Source organism: Camelina sativa, chromosome 7 (assembly GCF_000633955.1).
Source record: "Camelina sativa cultivar DH55 chromosome 7, Cs, whole genome shotgun sequence".
In the NCBI taxonomy this organism is placed as follows: domain Eukaryota; kingdom Viridiplantae; phylum Streptophyta; class Magnoliopsida; order Brassicales; family Brassicaceae; genus Camelina; species Camelina sativa.
The window spans coordinates 2,850,328-2,867,827 of record NC_025691.1 but is presented as its reverse complement, the minus strand read 5'-3'; the positions used below and the strand labels follow the sequence as shown (position 1 = coordinate 2,867,827).

Below are 17,500 nucleotides of genomic sequence, written 5' to 3'. Positions count from 1 at the left end.
CCACCTAAAGATCAACAGAAAGTACAGATCTCTTTGAAGAAAAGATAGGGGAGCACACAAATGCTTTAACAGAAGCACTTATTTATTTGGGCTGTTGGTCAAGCAGCATGGCTCTCACTTTGGGTGTGAGAGACCCATCTAACAATCAGAATGTTTCTAGTCCAAATCCAAAGGACATAACTTAGTCTAACAGCGAGAAGTCAATATTCAGACATGGATCTGATGGCATGATACCACATCTATGCATATAAGAGATTCTTATGATTGATTTTTTAATGAAATGGACTAAGAAATCAAGATCCAAACTGTATCTCAGTTTCAGATGCGTTGGCTTAGATTCTCATAACCAAACAAAACGGATTCTAGTCTTCACCTATAATAGCAAAGTTTTAGACATAACAAATTGAGGGTTCAATATAGATTTTCTAAGAAATGATGAAATCTTAACAGCATGCATGCCTTTGGGTGTTTAAACTGAAATAAAACAGCAACATGCATATGCTCCCTTTCCTTTTTCGAGAGAATGTGTTCTGTATGTGAGCTAATAATTAAGGATTTAAGTAATACTCATACGTCTTTCGACCAAAAATTGTTCCTGTGGTACGATATCTTACAGATCACCTATATTGTCTTCAGATCCGCACACTTCAGCCTCTAGAACAACAGCCCAATCTCTACAAGCAAATCAATCCTTCAATTGTTCTAGTTCCACCTATTGCAAACGGCCATTTAGTGTTTATCTGAACTATATCAACAGTTGGGCATTTGGTCTAGTGGTATGATTCTCGCTTTGGGTGCGAGAGGTCCCGAGTTCGATTCTCGGAATGCCCCTTTACTTTTTTTCAACAATGTATGTGCTGAATGCCAGCTAAACCGTTGTTACTAACGTTGACAATTATTTCCTAAGGTGCCATATTTTCAAAGGACATGTTCAACTAAACGATTGACTAGTCTCTAGAATTTCACCATCAGTAAACTACAAGCATCATTGCAAAATACTGATACAAGCGTTTGGGGGCTCAAAGACTTCACCTCTACTTTTGTAGGTTAGGCTTTTTGTCTTTCTAGTATGTATTAAAAGTTGTCAAGCTAAAGATATTGGTTTTTATATATTACATACCTTTACTTTCATGTCAGCTGATCCAGATTTGGACAAAGGTAAACCCTTCTTGAACCATTCCAATTAGAGAACATCCAGATGTCCCTCACAACTACAACGCAAATGCTTTCTCCAAGGATGAGCTGCAGGAAACAGGAAAATATATACTTTCCAAGTTAATAAAGTTCAGCAAACACGCAAAAGATAAGGGTTTCAAGATCAGTTGCTACAAATGGATTACATCAACAATTGGGCATTTGGTCTAGTGGTATGATTCTCGCTTTGGGTGCGAGAGGTCCCGAGTTCGATTCTCGGAATGCCCCCATTGACTTTTTAAACAGTGTGTGTTTGATTTGGTATGCCAACTAAATTTTGCTAATTTACAATAGTGTGACAGCTTTTCAAAGATCATGCTACTCAACAGTTGACCAGTTCCTACTTCCTAGAATTTCACCAACATGCAACAGTATTGTGGATCGGAATGCCCCGCTGGCTTTTTGACAGTGTATGTACTTAGTGCCAATTGATTAATGTTAGAGACTTTGCTGTGTTTTGGTGCCAGAGTTTCAAACATCACGTTTTAGACAATATTTTCCTGATTTTTCTCAAGCTGTAAATTACAAGCATAACCGCAACATACCTTGGCTTTCAGGTCAAATGATTGTGATATGCACAAAAACGATCGTCCTGATAACGCAGGCAGTATGCTGCAGGAAAGGAAAACAAGTAAGCGACGGAAGAATACACACACACACACACACACAAAGGTAACTGAATTTCCAGAACAGATGTTTCGAACCAAAAGTTCAGTGGTAGTGAACACGAGATTTTAGGTTCAGTTCTTGCAAGAGATTCCCTTTAATTATGTTTTACAACCCAGCAACGATTACAACTAGGAAACAAAACGTACAATCTTGTGCTCTTGTGAGATCCTATGAATACAAGCCATGAAACTCAACAAACATACAATTGGCTTGAATTCTTTATTAAAAAAAGCAAAATCATGACCAGAATATGATTATTATTCCACACATCAAAAGGCCATAATTTATTCATTTACACCAACTTTCAGAAATTAGATGATAATTATGTAATCAAAGTCAACAAGATCCAAAAGGTATCCTTGTCTTTAGATAGATACATTGATCTTCCATAAGGAAATCAACCAGAAATTGTTGTAGGTGTCATCACCTATACCAGAGGCTTCAGACTAGGCATTAGAGACAGGATGAATGCACAAAAACATTCTCTTAAATGCTTAAAACGAATAATAACATATGGACATCTGGTCTGGTCTATGACTATTCACCTATGGGAAGAGAGAGGTCCAGAGCTTAATTCTTAGAAAGTCATCGAAATAGTATATCCTTTAATGTTTTTGTTTCCTATGCTCCGCGGGTAGTTTGTTTTATCAAGAAAGTCTAGTAAACTGTATGGTACGCATATCATGTGCAAATCTTCATAGAAACCAGATCAAAAATGAATTAAACGAATGGAATGTTTCACATGATCAGTGGAAACGGCCAACTAAAAAAAAAGACACAAGAGCTTCCACAAGTGGACCAAAATATTTCCGGACTATTTCTGGCCACAAAATTGCGAACAAGTTATTCACTTTCCAATGAAAATGGAAACAGTCATTTCCTTAGACTCACTCTAAGTTGTGAAACAGATCCTGCAGATCAGATTTGTTAAGACTAAAATATTACATCACTGAAAGTCAACTAAGGGAACTAGACCCTACATTGACTTAATTGGTATTTCTCAAGCATTTTTAGCTAAATTGCTCAACAACAGGCATTTGATCTAGTAGTATGATTATAGCTTCAGAATGCCTCCAGGATCGATTCCAACTACGCCCCAAGTGACAGCTTCCAAAAGTCTGTGCTCTAAGAGTGATTGGATTCTAGATCTATCAATTTATGCTTGTTTTTACATATGAGCTTCATTAAGCTCCTATCTAAGAATAATAAACCAGAGAAGTGTTCTTCAACATTTGAATCTAATTTCTCAACAACCGAGTATATAGTCAACCGAGAAGTCCCAGGTCCAAAGGGAAACAAAACGTAGCACAAGTTCCTAAATTAGAAATGAACAATCCACCATTTCCACAAATGAACCTGATATTTGTTGTAGGATATATTGATAACATGGAAATAGCTCACTTCTCACAATTGAACATACCGCAGAAATAACTTTGGAAACAAAGAGCAGACAAAAGGCAACTTTACAAATATCAGTAATACAGACTGACCTGGACATGACCAAATAGAGACACCTCTAGCAATCGTCCTTTTTCACAAGATTCATGTAAATTTGCCACAAGATCTCCAAGGAAGGCGGATGCTAGAACTCGGCGCCTTCAACTATCCATATAAACTAGTAGCCTGGTTCTGCATTCACTGGTACAGGGAATCAGTTATATGGGTATCATTCCCTTATTGTCTTTTTGTTGGACTTATAGTAGATGTGGACGTCTAGGATAACACTATTGAGCAAAATATGTCTGCCTACCATTTTGGAGTACTTCAAGTTAGGTTTCTGTTCAATGAAAGCCGGTGGTCGTTGATAAACCACTGTTGCAGCTCTTATCAAGATTCTGGAAGTTAAACCCCATATAACATAATCGTCATCTCCTGTTTTGTAATCAAAGAAGTGGAACAAAAGCTTTTCCCCCATCCACTCAATCTCCTCGGATCTCCGGTTCTCATCCTGTGTAAGATATATTTCAACCAACAATGCTTCAGAGTAAAATAAAAACTGCAACTATAAAGCCTCCTTGATAAAAAGAAACAAGAAGAACCTTCAGAAACATTTCAAAGGGTGCATCAAACACGGCTTCCACTTCTGTAGGACTTGGCCTTGGATTGAACGCTTTTTTGTCCCATAATATTCCTACCACAGGAGTTACTCTAAGCAGATGCTGCATAGGAAAATGAAGTACAGATAAGCAAAACACTTCGTAAAAGCTTAAATTATGCTTGGTATATGGCAGAAACAATTTGGAATAGAGCCTAAACCAACAATCAAACATAACTCTGTGTCCGCAGAAAACACAGCTCCCAGATCTTAAAATGAGACAAAGGAGGATAGTGAGCACTTCTTTATACCTGAGACAGAAATGGTTCGAGGAAAGCAACAACATCAACAAGAGAAGGGTCTAATCCAATCTCTTCCTCTGCTTCTCTGGTTGCAGTGACCCCATCATCCTTATCATGCTCTTCTGCTTTACCACCTGGTAAAGAAACTTCTCCTGCAACAAATAAAAATAAACACCATTAATCATCCATAGTATCATTATCATTATCCCATATTTATTCTGTTCCTATACTCAAGTGACCATTAAGCACTTCTGGCTTTTAACCCTGTAGGTTTGAACAATTAGATAAATGGCTTCAAAGACGATAACTTTAAATGTTCCCCTCACAATAAAAGAAGATCCCAATCAAATTGATTTTGAGACTCAGCAAACCAAATTCGAAAAGCAAAGTACAAACCCGAGTGAGTAGACATTGTGGAAGACCTCTTAGTGAGGATCACACGCAAATCACCGTCGTCTCCTTCAAAGAGACAAATCAAGACAGCCGCTTTCTTCGGTGTGAGCCTCACCGGAGCCATAAGTTCCTGAAACCCAACGTGGGATACCAATTTCCTGGTGCTCTCCTCGTCGAACGGTGAAGAAAGCGGCGGTTTGTATAGCCGCAGCTGCTGCGCCAAGGCTAAGAGTCTGAGAGATCCTAGTTTAAAGCTTGTCGCCGTTGGCGACGTGGCCGATGTTGCCGACTTCATAGATATTGCAGAGAATTCCAGCTGTCGCAGAAGCCAAAGGCACACCACCACCAATGGAACTTCAAAATTGAACCTTTTTAGTTTTTACCCAAATGACTTCAAAAATTGAACCTTTGTTTCCCTAATGACTTCAAAATTAAACCTTTTAACCCTAAAATTAGATTTAAGGTTGGTTTAGATTACTGGTTTTATGTATTTATTCGGTTAGACGGTAACAAAATGGTAGTACCAAGAAATATGTTTCGAGTTGTGACACCAACCGGATTCAAAGTGGTTCAACTTGAGTTGCATAACCTAGAAAAAGTTACAAACTTAGAATGAAACTAGTGTACACTAAAATTTAAGATTGATTGAAAATTGAAAAGGAAACAAATTCAAGACTTAGCCTAGGCATGTCAATCCGATCATGGTTGGAACGCGCATATTTTGTTAGTCCAGTCTGGCTGATCGGCTTTTCTTATGGCATAGTATAAATTGTTTTGGGACTTTTTATAGAACAATCTAAATTTGGTTTGGGATGACTATGAGAGACAAACAGATGCATGTATTAAGCAAACAAGAACCACCATCGTAGTCTACATAACAAATACATATATTTACATCACACCAGAGAAACACATAAGACCAAATAAATTATACCCTCAATCTTCAAGTGTACGTGTATACTCTTTAGACGCAGACAAAGTTAACTTCGCTTCACGCACCGGGAAATGACAATCTCCGTGGTTTCACTGTGTTTCTAGTTCCCAAGGATGAAGCTTTGGCTGGAACTGATGATAATGACATTACTCTCTTTGCTGGTGAATTTGAGTTAGTCTCACTTTTGCAAAATGTCTTTGAGCTCTTCGGTTTCTTAGGAGTCGCTGTATATCTTACTTCCCAAGGCCGAGCTGAAATCCAACGCTCTTTCCAGCTCCAACCCCAATTAGTGTTGCCCAGTTCATAACTCCCCAGCCACTGAGTCTTACCATCGGCTTTCCACTGTTATGAAGGCCATAGATTAAAAACTTTTCTTCTCACATCCAAAGCAGCAAACAAGAAAGAACCTGTTTTTAAAATATACCTGATGAGAGAAGGCATATGCTAAAGCCCTTTCCCGCTTGATCGTTGCTTCTTCCCTTTGAAGTATCCTCTCCAAGATTTCATCTTTTGTCTCTGACCCACCATTCCACTCAACCTGCATCATTTGTATCACTTCTAAGTTCATTTGTTTACAGATGATAAAAACTCAGCCTGAGCTTTAAACAGCTCAAGAAGAATTTGAGGGGAAACAAGATGTGTCTCTGGAACTAAGATATAAAAGCTTACTTCAACATCATGAAGCTTTGCCTCAAGCTTTTGCTGATGCTCTAATCTCTTATTCTTGAGTCGCCATTCGGTAACCATGCAAACTCGGCGAGCCTTTATCTCTGACTGTATTTTACTCCATGAGTGAAGATACCTCAATGTGACCACCGCTTGGTTCTTCACAGAGTGCTTCTCAGTAGATAACTTTGCTCTTGCAATTCCCTTTAGACGCCGTAAGCTTTTTCTAGCCTGTGCAAAGCAAAAGACCACAACACAAGATCCCTTAAAATTTCCAATGTAAAATGTAAAAATCATGCTAATAAATTTGGAAACCAAACAACTCAATGAACCTTATAGGCTTTAAAAGCAGTCTGAATCCGAGTTGCAGCCCAATCCTCAGTACGAGTAACTAGTGATGAAGAAAGAGTACCCTTCTTCTTGGAAGCTTTAGGTTTAACAAATCCCTGTGTCACAGAGAACACCTTTAATAAAAACACAACTCAGTATTTGTTTCATGCCAATATGAAGAAGAAATAAACATATACCTTTTCGTTCTTGATGCTCCTTTGTTTACCCCTCTTCAATCTAATTATAGCCTTAATCAAATTCCCAGAAGCCATCTCAGAGTCTGTTTCGTTTATCACCAATACAGCTTGTATGTATAAAGCAAATGCTGCTCTAAACCTGAGATGGATGAGAAAATATTCTGGTTAACAAAACAGCTAATAGTTAAGGATCAACTACTTCAGCTAAACACTTGACTACAAACTACTTGATTGGGTTCTTGTACTTAACTACTCATACCCAACCAAAATCAACTAATCAAGTACCCAATAGAAAAGTATATTCAATTACAGAGGAGGGAGGATTAAATGAAGCAACTGGTTGATAGCAAACCTTAAATCTTTAGGTGAAAAAACCAATGCTATAAAAAAATAAAAATAAAAAGGTTCAAACTTTACTAAACCCAACACTAGAAACATACCAAGGTAGTAACTCCCACGAATTAATCGGCAAATTCAAACCACAAACTTGTTCTATTGTACAGATCCAATCTACAACCATTGAAATCAACAAAACAAAACAAAAGAGTTCCATTTTTTCAACTAAGTAAGGAACTAAAGAGAGAGACAAAAACCTGAGTTCGGGACCACAGGTTCTTGAAAGAAAAGCTCTGTGAAGGAAACTGGCTTTGGCGACGACACAAAGAACAAACGCAGAAGACTAAAAAGCAGAGAGACAGGAAAACAGAACGGAGATTTGTTCTCTGTGTGTGTGTGTGTGCCTGTAGTGAGGAAGAAGTAAAGACTATAAAAGAGACATCATTACAGCGTCGTGACTCGTGGAGGAGACTGGAAAATAAATATTATGAGGCTGTAATCACATTTTTTAAAAAATTTTTGTAAATAATAATTCATAATCAGTCATTGTTTAATCAAATTGTCACAGTGTTACACACCAAACAGTTTAATGTAAAATAATTTTTTTTTTCTAAACATATCTAAGATTTGTCAGATTCGACTCCTTTTTTCTTTTTATATATCACGTTGGTCTACCGTCTGTTTAAAGATACGAAGAGTTAGTAATTATCACGAACTAGTATTAACTTTTCTTATAAGAAAGATGAATGTCATAATTATATAACACCCATCAGAATTTTTCGTGACTCATTTATACTCGTCTAAATTTAGAAGTTGAAAAGTAGTTTGAGGCTTTGAGCAACAACAACAAAAAAAAGTTGGAAAATAGTGAATTATTAATTACGAGATTGGAAAATTTAAACCACTTTCGTTTATTTTTATTTTCCTTTAAATGATCTGCATAATGTATAATTAAATATCAACTATGACAGTTTAACCATCTGATTACTTTGATTTGAGGTTTGAGGCCAAACGACCGATGGCTAATGTGTTTAAGAATTATAATTGTTTTGATGACTATATCTATGCATGGATTACTACTTGCGATTGGATATTTTAACCAACCTTGTTAAAAAATATTACCAATTAATTTATTTTTATCTCTTACCGTTCAACTGATAATGTTTTGAATTAAGCGGTCGAGAACATCAAACCAAATTTCAAATGTTTCTTCTACTCTTTATCTTTTGTGTGTCAATGAGATGTATATTCGAACATAGCGACAGAATAACAATGTACATTGTGTATGGTTGTTTATGTGGTGGCTATATAACTAGCTTTAAATAAACATTTGAAAAAAAAAACACCATATACACAAATCCAAACGAAATAATTAAGATTTTATTAAAACTGTATAGCAAATATTTTTGGCTTTTTCATAAGAAATATTATTTCGATTTAAGTTTGTTGAGGTGGTATTTGGATATTAGTGGATATTATATCTGTTATCAAATGGTTTCTCGAAGTGGTTGGTCTATAATGATGAGCAAAAAAAGCAATGGCTTAGCAGAATCATTTGACTTCGGCTGAGGGGTCCGAAGTTTCCAAAATCGATATTGCACCTACCCTTCACTCATTTTTGATCCATCTACCACAGACAAGAATCAAAATTAATGAATCTTTTAAGAGGAAAATTTTTCCCAATAATTAAGCTAAAATATATGTGGATTCAGCAGCTGAGCCACCTCATCTGTGGTTTGTACCTAATTCTAGTGAATGAAATAATCAGACAGTAAACGGGAAGATCTCGAAAAGTGGTTCACACTAGGAAACATATTTTGAGTTTAGGTCATTGTGTACGGAGTATACTATACTTGATTAATGAGTAGTACTATATTTTAACCCGCGGTACACCGTTCATATAATTTTATTATTATTTATATTTTATATTGTATTTGTTTGTTAAATATTGGATGTTTTGCAAATAGAGAAATAACTAAATTTTCCGGCCGTTTGTACGGCTAAATGTTTATATTAATTTTTAACCCGCAATATTTGTTTGTTATATTTAGTTTGTTTTATTTAGTGTTTGAGATTCTATTTTTATTATTAATTATTATAACAAAAAATAAGGGATCTAAATACATAGTAAGTCATTTATACGCTTTGATTAAGTCACATTTTTCCTAATGATTTAATTATTTTACACAATCTTAGTTAAAATCAACTTAATTTTTATATGTCAAATATTCTAATATTATTAGTGTTGACAAATAATAAAATGATGATTTAACCCGTGTTAGCACAAATTTAATGATATTTTATTAATTCCAACATGTCCTCTTTATAACCCACCTACTGTATAACCATATTATATATATATATATATATATTTTAATTTTACATATTTAGAATATTTTAAAATTTTATTAAGTTTATATATATTAATTATAATATTTAAATAAATGTGAATCAAAATTATTCTTACGTTAAGAATCAAATCTCACGGGTTTTGAAAAACAGAATAGGAATCAAATTGTTGTTTTATTTGTTTGCAATGGATTCAGAAATAAAATAGTAAGTGTGGTTAAATATCTCAAAGTTTATGTTTCCATATTGATTATGCTGTATTTTTTTTTAATTTGAATTCTTTATAATATATTTAGGAAACAAAATCTGAAGTAATGCTACTTTTGGAATTTTTTTAGGGATTAACTTTGTAAATAAGTACAAATAAAAGGGTATAACCCAAAATGTACTTCAAAAATGTATATATAGATATGGAGTAAAAAGAAATCTATTGATATGTAGTAAGATTTTTAATCACCGTAAAATCTCAAGACAATTAAGTTTTAATTTATGAATCGAAAGAATAGTATATATTGCTATTTACTCATTTTTAACCAATTTATTTAAGGCCTATGTAATATACTAATCTAGTCTAGACAACACTTAGGCTCTGATTGGTAGTGGCTGTTACTTTTGGCTGTAGAGATTTTGATTTTAAAATTTTAGCTGTAGAGAATTTGGCTGTAGATGCTTTGACTGTAAAAACTTTAAAAATTTTAACTGTTAAAATTTGATTGTTTACCAACAACTTTTAAAGTTGTAGCTATTTTTATTATTATCATTAAATATTAATAATATAATTTTAATAAATATAAATTATTTTAGAATTTAATACATATATCAATTTAATAACAAAAATAAATTTTATTAATGATAAATTATAATTTTTAAAATGTAAGTCGATCAAATATATGATTATGTTTGAAAATTCTGTTTTTCTTTTGTTTTTGGTAATTAGTTTTTGATTGATTTTTAATTGGTTTGAATATTTTTTTTAATTGAGTAGTTATACTAGCAGTCAAAAATCCATTAAACACTTATTAATGCATTGTTTTGAATGATACTTTTTTACTAATGATGAATTTTATAAATCTTTTACACCATTATTAATGATAATGATGAAAAAATAAAAATTATTATTGAAATGGATTTAAAAAAAAGAGAAAAAATGATAATAATTAATTTATAAAAATAAAATATTTATATATATTTTTGGAGAGTTTTTAAATATAAAAAGAAGAAAAAAAAAGAATATTTAAAAATTGTATTAATTTTAAAGCATGAGTTTTGAGGCTTTAAAAAAAAAAACAACGAAGAGAAAAAGAGAAGTGAATTTCAAAACTTTTAAAAAGTAAAAGTCAAAAAAGTCTGTTTTTAAAATCTTAAAAGTAAGTTAACAAAAACCTTGGACTATTAAAACACTTGTTTCAGTTTTGGATCATTCGGTCAAGATCTAGGGGTGTTTTGGTCCGACTTCGACTCAGTGTGTCAAGATCTAGTCATCTAGGGATGTAGCATAATTACCAATCCCGCTGTTTAAAACCAATATGATAAATAAGAAAATTCTAACGATCGAGTGGTTTCATAGTCTCAAAAGATATACTCTACCTATTTCAACAAACCCATTTATCAATAGCTGACTATGTGATCAAGACTAGGATCAAGTATACATCTTTAACTTTGGAGGTTTTTTTACACCTTTTAAAGGAAAAATATGAGTTTTAACGGGGTTTTACATGAATTGGTAGTTACGGCTGCAGTTTTGTTCTTTTTCGTCATCATTTGAGATTTTAAAGGGTATACAAAAAACAAAAATATTACATAAAGAACAAAACTTACAAGTTTCCCAACCCAAGTTCTTTAAAAATCATAACCAATTATATATGTAAACGAAAAAATAATCGATTCACCATTTTAAGCAAAGATGATTGTTGGTTATTTGTTTTGGATCGTTGATGATTTTTGGGATTTTTTTTAATTAATCAAATGTTTAGTTAACGGTTATAAAAGAAACGTTTGTGTTTGTAGGTATCATTGTGTAGAACTTTAGTTTAGTGCGTAAGTACTAAATCAATTTGGGTATCTAATCAAGTAGAAAATACATTACACATCTGTCAAATCTATATAGCCAGCAGTATGGTAAATAAATAATGTTGTCAAAGATAATTAATTAAGTAACAGAGTGTTGTTCTAGGCTTCAGATGTTACAAATTATTGGCATTTCATTCACCCATGCTTCTTACATTCTTATCATCAACTTTTAAAAAATATATTAAGCTAACTCCATAAAAAAAACAAAACGCAAAACATCTTTGAGAATGAAAATAAAGAAAGTCCAAGAGCTTTTTTATTTTATTTTTTTTTGTGCAAACCAAATACTTTAATTAGAATTGGGCCTAAAGCGAGTCCGGTACAAGGGAAAGAAGGGATTGTTTAGCGAGAGCATCGGCTTCTCGATTACAAGATCTAGCAACAAAAGAAAATATGTGCATAAACGATGAGAATAGATGGAGGATATCAAAGATTATCCCATGGAGTTTCTTAGGCGGATTCTTCGAGTGTATGACTTCAATTAATTGTTTGCAATCTGAAGGAACAGATAGATTTTGGAAACCTAGATTGTGGGCATCTTGCACGGCGTGGAGCATGGCTATTGCTTCAGCGATTAGCGGTGATCTGATCCAGAGGGAGGTGGATGATCCTTTACAGTGTTGGCGGATTGCTTCGTTGCGGAAGATCCATCCACATCCTACGGTCTTTGTATCTTTTTGCCAGGCTGCATCTACGTTACAGATGACCACATCAGATCTATCAAAGGTAGAGGTAGTGTGAGTTAACCTCGGTTGTGGGGGTGTCTCAGTCTCTTGGGCTTCACACCATTCTCTTCCCAGTGCTATAGCTCGAGTGAGGGTTTATTTTGGTGATGTCGGTTTGTTATTGAAGATTTGGTGGTTGCGGGCGTTCCAAATTGACCAAAAGATCTATGGGTAGAGGGGGTCGTAGCCTACTCCACTCGGTGGTAGACAAATGAGTGGCTTAGACTTCTCAATGAGATCGCGGATTGAGTGGATACTGCCTTGAGGTAAAGGATTTTTGAAGGGGGCTGCTGTCCAGACCTGTACAGCAAAAGGGCATGTGTAGAATAGGTTAAGCGAGGTTTCCTCCTCGCCACAGAAGGGGCATTTTCCCTCGATGTTGATTGATCGTGCTCTCAGATTTTCGCCTGAAGGTAGGGCACCTCTTACTGCTTTCCAGAGGAGTAGCTTGTTTTTGGGTGATGTTTTCAGGTGCCAAATGTTTCCTGACCAATTGAAATTCCTTGCTGCAGGTGGTGGAGGTGGGGTGTCGGATTTATTGGTTTTTATGCTTTCATAGTAGCCCGACTTGGCTGAATATTTCCCAGTCTTTGTTGGGATCCATACAAAGGTATCAGTTGCGCCTTTCTTACTCAGTTTGATTTCTAGGATTTCTTGTTTTAGGTCCGGTAAGATGGCTTTAATCTTCTCTCTGTCCCAGTCTGCAGTTGAAGGTGAGATCAACCAGTCCACCATGAGGTTTTGTGTTTATTTTGTTGGTGTGCCCATTGGGGTCACTGGTTCCTCCTGAGATAGCCACGGATCATTCCACATTGAGGTAGTCTTCCCATTTCCGATTACCTTACCAATCTCCTGCTTCAGTAGGTCTTTTCCAATACATATATCACGCCAGCCATGGGAGGTATTTGAAGGTGGTTCACATTGGAGAAAGGATATGGAGTGACAGTACCTTCCAAGTAAGATTTTGGCCAACAGACAATCTGGAGAGGTTAGAATACGCCAACTGATTTTGGCTAGTAGAGCATCATTAAAGCTCTGGATGTCTCGGAAACCTAATCCACCTTCACCTTTTGCTTTTGTTAGGCCTTTCCAAGATATCCAACACATACTGTTTTTCCCAGGGGAAGAATCCCACCAGAATCTTGTGAGGACTGATTGTATTCACTTGCACAAGGAACCTGGTAGTTTGAAGCACGACATTGTAGTAGGTCAGTATTGCTGAGAGTACAGATTTCAGCATAATCATTTTTCCTGCAGTGGAAAGGAATCTGGAGGACCAGCTCTTAGCTCTCTGTCTGATTTTGTCGACAATACTAATAAAAAGATCCTTCTTTTTTCTTCCAAAGATCTCCGGTAGACCTAAATAATTACCAAGTCCTCCTTCATTGGTGATTCTCAGTTGACTCTTTGTTCGATCTCAGATTTGTGTAGGTGTTTTAGCAGAGAAAGTAATGGCTGACTTTTGAGTGTTGATCATCTGACCAGATGCTTCTTCATATTTCTGGAGGATTTTGAGAAGATTGGTGCATTCTCTTTGATCAGTTCTACAAAAGAACATTTTGTCATCCGCAAAGAGTAAGTGATTTATTCTGGGACTCTTTTTTCCCAATTTTATACCCGTAACTTCCTCACTGATCAGAGCTTTTTTGCAGAGACCAGATAGCACTTCACTGCAGAGAATGAAGACAAACGGGGATAGAGGGTCCCCTTGCTTGATTCCTCTTTGGGGATGTACTCTCCCCTGAGCCGCACCATTTAAGAGGTAAGAATAAGACACCGTGGTGATACATTGCATGATCCATTTGATCCAGACGTTGTGAAAGCCCATCTTTTCCATTACCAGTTTAATAAAACTCCATTCTATTCTATCATAAGCCTTACTCATATCAGTTTTGACCGCCATGTAGCATTTTTTCCTTGCTTTTGATGTGTGCAGGTAGTGTAAAGGTTCGTGAGTGATTAGGACATTGTCTGCGATGACTCGCTGGGGGACAAAAGCCGATTGATTCTCAGAGATAATATTCTGTAGTAATGGTTTCATTCTCCTTGTCAGTATCTTTGAAATGATCTTGTAATATACTGAACAGAGTGCAATGGGTCTGTAGTCTTTCATTGATTTAGGACTGGTGATTTTGGGGATTAATCTAACATGCGTAATGTTTATATTGCTAGGAAGCACTCCCGTCGAGAAGAAGCTTTGGATCTCAGTTATGATTTGTTTGCCTACTGTTTTCCAAGCACTTTTGATCTCCATTGGTGAAGGTAATACAATAAGTTTTGCATTTATTTCATCTGAGATACAGGGGGTTATGGCTTCCTCAACTGTTGTGATTATTTCTCCTGGTTTTGAAGTGAACAGGTGATGGTAATACTCAGTTATGACCTTGAGTATACCATTTTCTTCGTAGAAAGCTTCTCCCAGATCATTCTCGATGACAAAGAATTTGTTGATGGTTGTACGGTTCTTCGTAATTGCGTGGAAGAAGCCCGTGTTCTTATCTCCCATTGAGAGCCATAATTGTCTACTTTTTTGCTTCCATAATTCCTCTTCCTGTTTGTACGCTTGTTGGAGTTTCTCAGAGATAAGTGCTATTGCCTCTGGTACTGTATTTGAGCAGGTCATCGTTGTTTCCAGCTCAACTTTGCACTCGTTGATTCTCTTTTGGCTGTTTTGGTGCTTTTATCGACTCCATTTGATGATGGAATCTCGGCATCTACTCAATTTTAGTTCTACCTTTTCATTGACCGTAGGATTCCAGCTTTTAAAAATAAGTTGTGTTACCTCAGGGTTTTTCCTTAGGCGTCTATCATATTTGAACAAGCTTTTCCTTTTCTTTCTTTTCAGGTCAAAATAGGTGATTAGCGGCCTGTGGTCTGAGGCTTCAAAGGAGAGATATTCACATCGACCTGAGGGGTAGGCTAGGGCCCATTCTGTATTTGACATAACTCTATCTAACCTGCAGAACACAATATGATCATGGCGTTTTCCTCTCCAGGACAGGAAATTACCAGAGTGCCTCAGATCATAAAGGTCACAACTTAACATAAAAGTGCGGAGATCGATGAAGGAGCCTTCTGGTCGTTCATGACCCCCAAGTTCTCAGATGAGTCTATTATCTCATTAAAGTCACCTGTTAAGATCCACGGCTCACTTCTGTTGTGTCCAGCGTTTGAAAGTTGAGTCCAGATTTCTTTTCTTTTGGTCTTATCAGGTTCACCATACACAAATGTGGCAAAAAAGAAACGACATTCTGCTTCAATCAGTGTGTCAATGAAGTTTGGACTTTCAGATATGACTTGGAGGTTGATGTCGGAGGTCCATAACAGAGCTAACCCTCCTCTTCCAGGTGAGATCGGGGATACTAGTTTCAAATTTGAGAAACCAAGATCTTGTAATGTAGATTTGACCATCTCCTCTGGATTCTTGGTTTCCATTAGGAACATTATGGATGGAGATACTGACTTGTGAATCTCCTTCAGGCGCCGGACTGTCATGGGGTTACCAAGACCACAACAGTTCCAGCTAGCAATTTTTAAGGAAGAGGATGGGGTGGATTTTGAAAATCCACCTTTTTCTTTTCCATTGGAGGAATGATCTTCACTTGGGGTGCTTGTGGTCCTGAAGACTGTCTCGCGAGTTCCAATGGTAAATTCTTGCCTTGTTTGTTCCTGTTCCCCGAGTGGCTCGATTTATTCTCTCCAGACGGAGATGTTCTACCATGATTTGGTCTGCTCTTTGGGGACAGTTGGATTATTGCTTTATTTCTTGTACTTGACTTTGCTCCTATGATATTCAAGGGCGGTTTGTTGACTTGTTTTCCAGGATTTTTCCCAAGAGGTGGTCGTCCTCTCCTTTTTTTGAGAGCCGTAAGGGATTGAGCTTGTGCAGTAAAGCTCTCGGTTTGATTCTCATGAACGTCTTGGTGGGTAGAGTTAGTGACCTCCTTGGAGAGCAAGGGGTTTTGGCTGTTGGGGTTCGTCGAGGTCGTCGCAACAAGGATCTGGGCTGCTGTCTCCTCCATTAGGCCTCTGCTCTCCCCCTGGATTACTCTCTGTTTCCTGGCCAAACTTTCAGTGGGATCAGAGCAGGTGACATATTGAACCGTAACTTCTCGGAGTTCACCCATTATTTCTTCAGTGGTAGGGGGAGGGTCAACCGTTCTGGGTAAATCAACAAGGTTATCAGTGATAGTTTGTCTCTCCAATGGTGGGCGTCTTGGTCTAGACGTTTCAGAGCTTTCCTCCCAGGTACTTGTTCTTGGTGCTTTTTCTCTCCATTGGTGATTGCTGCTTTGACCCCTTTGGTCTTGATGTCTTCCATGTCTGTCAGGGAAGCGGCGAGGAGGGGATCTTCTGTAACTAAGAGAGTGGTGATCACGGGAACTGGCTCATGATCTGGGGTTCTGTCTTTGGTCAGTCTCTCTTGGTTGTTCTCTGGAGGATGCTTGTTTCTCCAGGCCATTTCGTTCAACTGAGGTCCTGGAGGTTCTATAGTTTGAATTCTCTCCTCCTGATAGTCGACTGTGGAGGGGGGGGAGGTCTATGGAACCGGGTAGCAACCGAGGGTAAGAGAGTACTAGACTGAGTGGGAGGCCTGAAATTGTCTCTTGGCAGGTAGTAATTAGCCTGGACCGGTTGGGGGATTGAGCTGGATGTGTTGTTCTCTGGGGTATTCTTTACAGGGGTTTCTTTGCGTAAGCCGGGGCAATCTCTCACTTCGTGAGTGAGTCGAAGACAGTAGGAGCAGTGTTTCTTGAGTCCCTTATATTCAAGAGAGACTAGAGCTTCTCCTCCTCCAGAGAATTCCACCACTGTTTCCTTGGTAAGAGGTTTCAGGCTGTTTAGTAGAACCTTGATTTTTGCTACCGAGGTTGTCAGTTCTAGATCTAGGAAATCTCCTAACTCTTCTGCGATTGTTTTTAGCATTGCAGGTTGCCAGTAGTGCTTGGAGAGTCCTTGAACTTCGATCCAGAATGGAATCATAGAGGGGAAAGATTCGGAGATTATCGGCTCCCACTTTTGGAGGATAACCATCTATTGGTCAAAGTGGTATGGTCTGTTGTCCAAGACTTTCCGAAAATCTTCCTCAAAGTCAAAGGTGAACTGAAAACATCCTCGACCTAGGTCAGCTCCAGTAGCTTTCCCGCGGAGGTTCCATCTGTTTGCCAGAAAGGGGAATAGTGACCAGAGTCGTTGGGCTGGCGGATTCGTGAGACGTCCAATAAGGGTTAGGTTGTTCGCTTTTATGATTTCGGAAGTGTCTAGCTCAGGAGCCCGGATTCGTTTACGGGGGGGGGGGG

At 37.1% G+C, this 17,500-nt stretch overlaps 2 protein-coding genes, 1 long non-coding RNA gene and 3 other non-coding genes across 32 annotated transcripts in view; 3 read left to right on the top strand and 3 right to left on the bottom strand.

Annotated features, from left to right (window-relative positions):
* LOC104700043 overlaps nucleotides 1-1,238 on the bottom strand; it is a 6,794-nt gene extending 5,556 nt beyond the window's left edge. For 3 of the 4 annotated variants that reach the window (XR_002032662.1, XR_002032663.1, XR_002032660.1), the window contains exon 1: nucleotides 1,121-1,238. This is a non-coding gene — a transcript (uncharacterized LOC104700043). Of the gene's footprint in view, nucleotides 1-614; nucleotides 713-1,120 lie in introns of all 4 variants that reach the window. The other variant, XR_002032661.1, reaches the window with a different exon arrangement.
* Nucleotides 760-831, top strand: TRNAP-UGG. The gene has a single exon. It is a non-coding gene; the product is annotated as a tRNA-Pro (tRNA).
* Nucleotides 1,351-1,422, top strand: TRNAP-UGG. The gene has a single exon. It is a non-coding gene; the product is annotated as a tRNA-Pro (tRNA).
* LOC109124902 (nudix hydrolase 22, chloroplastic) lies at nucleotides 1,740-4,995 on the bottom strand. 3 transcript variants are annotated; one of them, XR_002032635.1, is made up of 6 exons: nucleotides 4,597-4,995; nucleotides 4,210-4,352; nucleotides 3,903-4,022; nucleotides 3,614-3,811; nucleotides 3,354-3,492; nucleotides 1,740-1,806 (listed from the first exon to the last, which is right to left on the bottom strand). XR_002032635.1 is itself a non-coding variant. In XM_010415489.2 (5 exons), exons 1-5 carry the CDS (start codon nucleotides 4,886-4,888, stop codon nucleotides 3,466-3,468), a joined length of 780 nt encoding a protein of 259 aa, XP_010413791.1. In that variant the 5' UTR covers nucleotides 4,889-4,995; the 3' UTR covers nucleotides 3,182-3,465. The 3 variants fall into 3 exon arrangements, 1 of the variants encoding a protein (XP_010413791.1); XR_002032636.1 differs by having other exon boundaries at nucleotides 3,354-3,501; nucleotides 4,597-4,994; XM_010415489.2 differs by lacking the exon at nucleotides 1,740-1,806 and having other exon boundaries at nucleotides 3,182-3,492.
* Nucleotides 5,413-7,685, bottom strand: LOC104700041 (protein IQ-DOMAIN 1-like). 2 transcript variants are annotated; one of them, XM_010415486.2, is made up of 7 exons: nucleotides 7,314-7,682; nucleotides 7,161-7,230; nucleotides 6,721-6,859; nucleotides 6,526-6,639; nucleotides 6,197-6,424; nucleotides 5,952-6,065; nucleotides 5,413-5,869 (listed from the first exon to the last, which is right to left on the bottom strand). In XM_010415486.2, exons 3-7 carry the CDS (start codon nucleotides 6,793-6,795, stop codon nucleotides 5,585-5,587), a joined length of 816 nt encoding a protein of 271 aa, XP_010413788.1. In that variant the 5' UTR covers nucleotides 6,796-6,859; nucleotides 7,161-7,230; nucleotides 7,314-7,682; the 3' UTR covers nucleotides 5,413-5,584. The 2 variants fall into 2 exon arrangements, with proteins under 2 accessions (XP_010413788.1, XP_010413787.1); XM_010415485.2 differs by lacking the exon at nucleotides 7,161-7,230 and having other exon boundaries at nucleotides 7,314-7,685.
* Nucleotides 11,792-17,494, top strand: LOC104700040. 21 transcript variants are annotated; one of them, XR_002032654.1, is made up of 16 exons: nucleotides 11,793-12,613; nucleotides 12,713-12,810; nucleotides 12,908-12,913; nucleotides 13,065-13,188; nucleotides 13,284-13,588; nucleotides 13,686-13,775; nucleotides 13,853-13,962; nucleotides 14,137-14,228; nucleotides 14,373-14,462; nucleotides 14,553-14,947; nucleotides 15,046-15,114; nucleotides 15,197-15,547; nucleotides 15,639-15,846; nucleotides 16,024-16,448; nucleotides 16,531-17,022; nucleotides 17,124-17,494. It is a non-coding gene; the product is annotated as an uncharacterized LOC104700040 (long non-coding RNA). The 21 variants fall into 21 exon arrangements; XR_002032653.1 differs by having other exon boundaries at nucleotides 13,062-13,188; XR_002032650.1 differs by having other exon boundaries at nucleotides 12,901-12,913.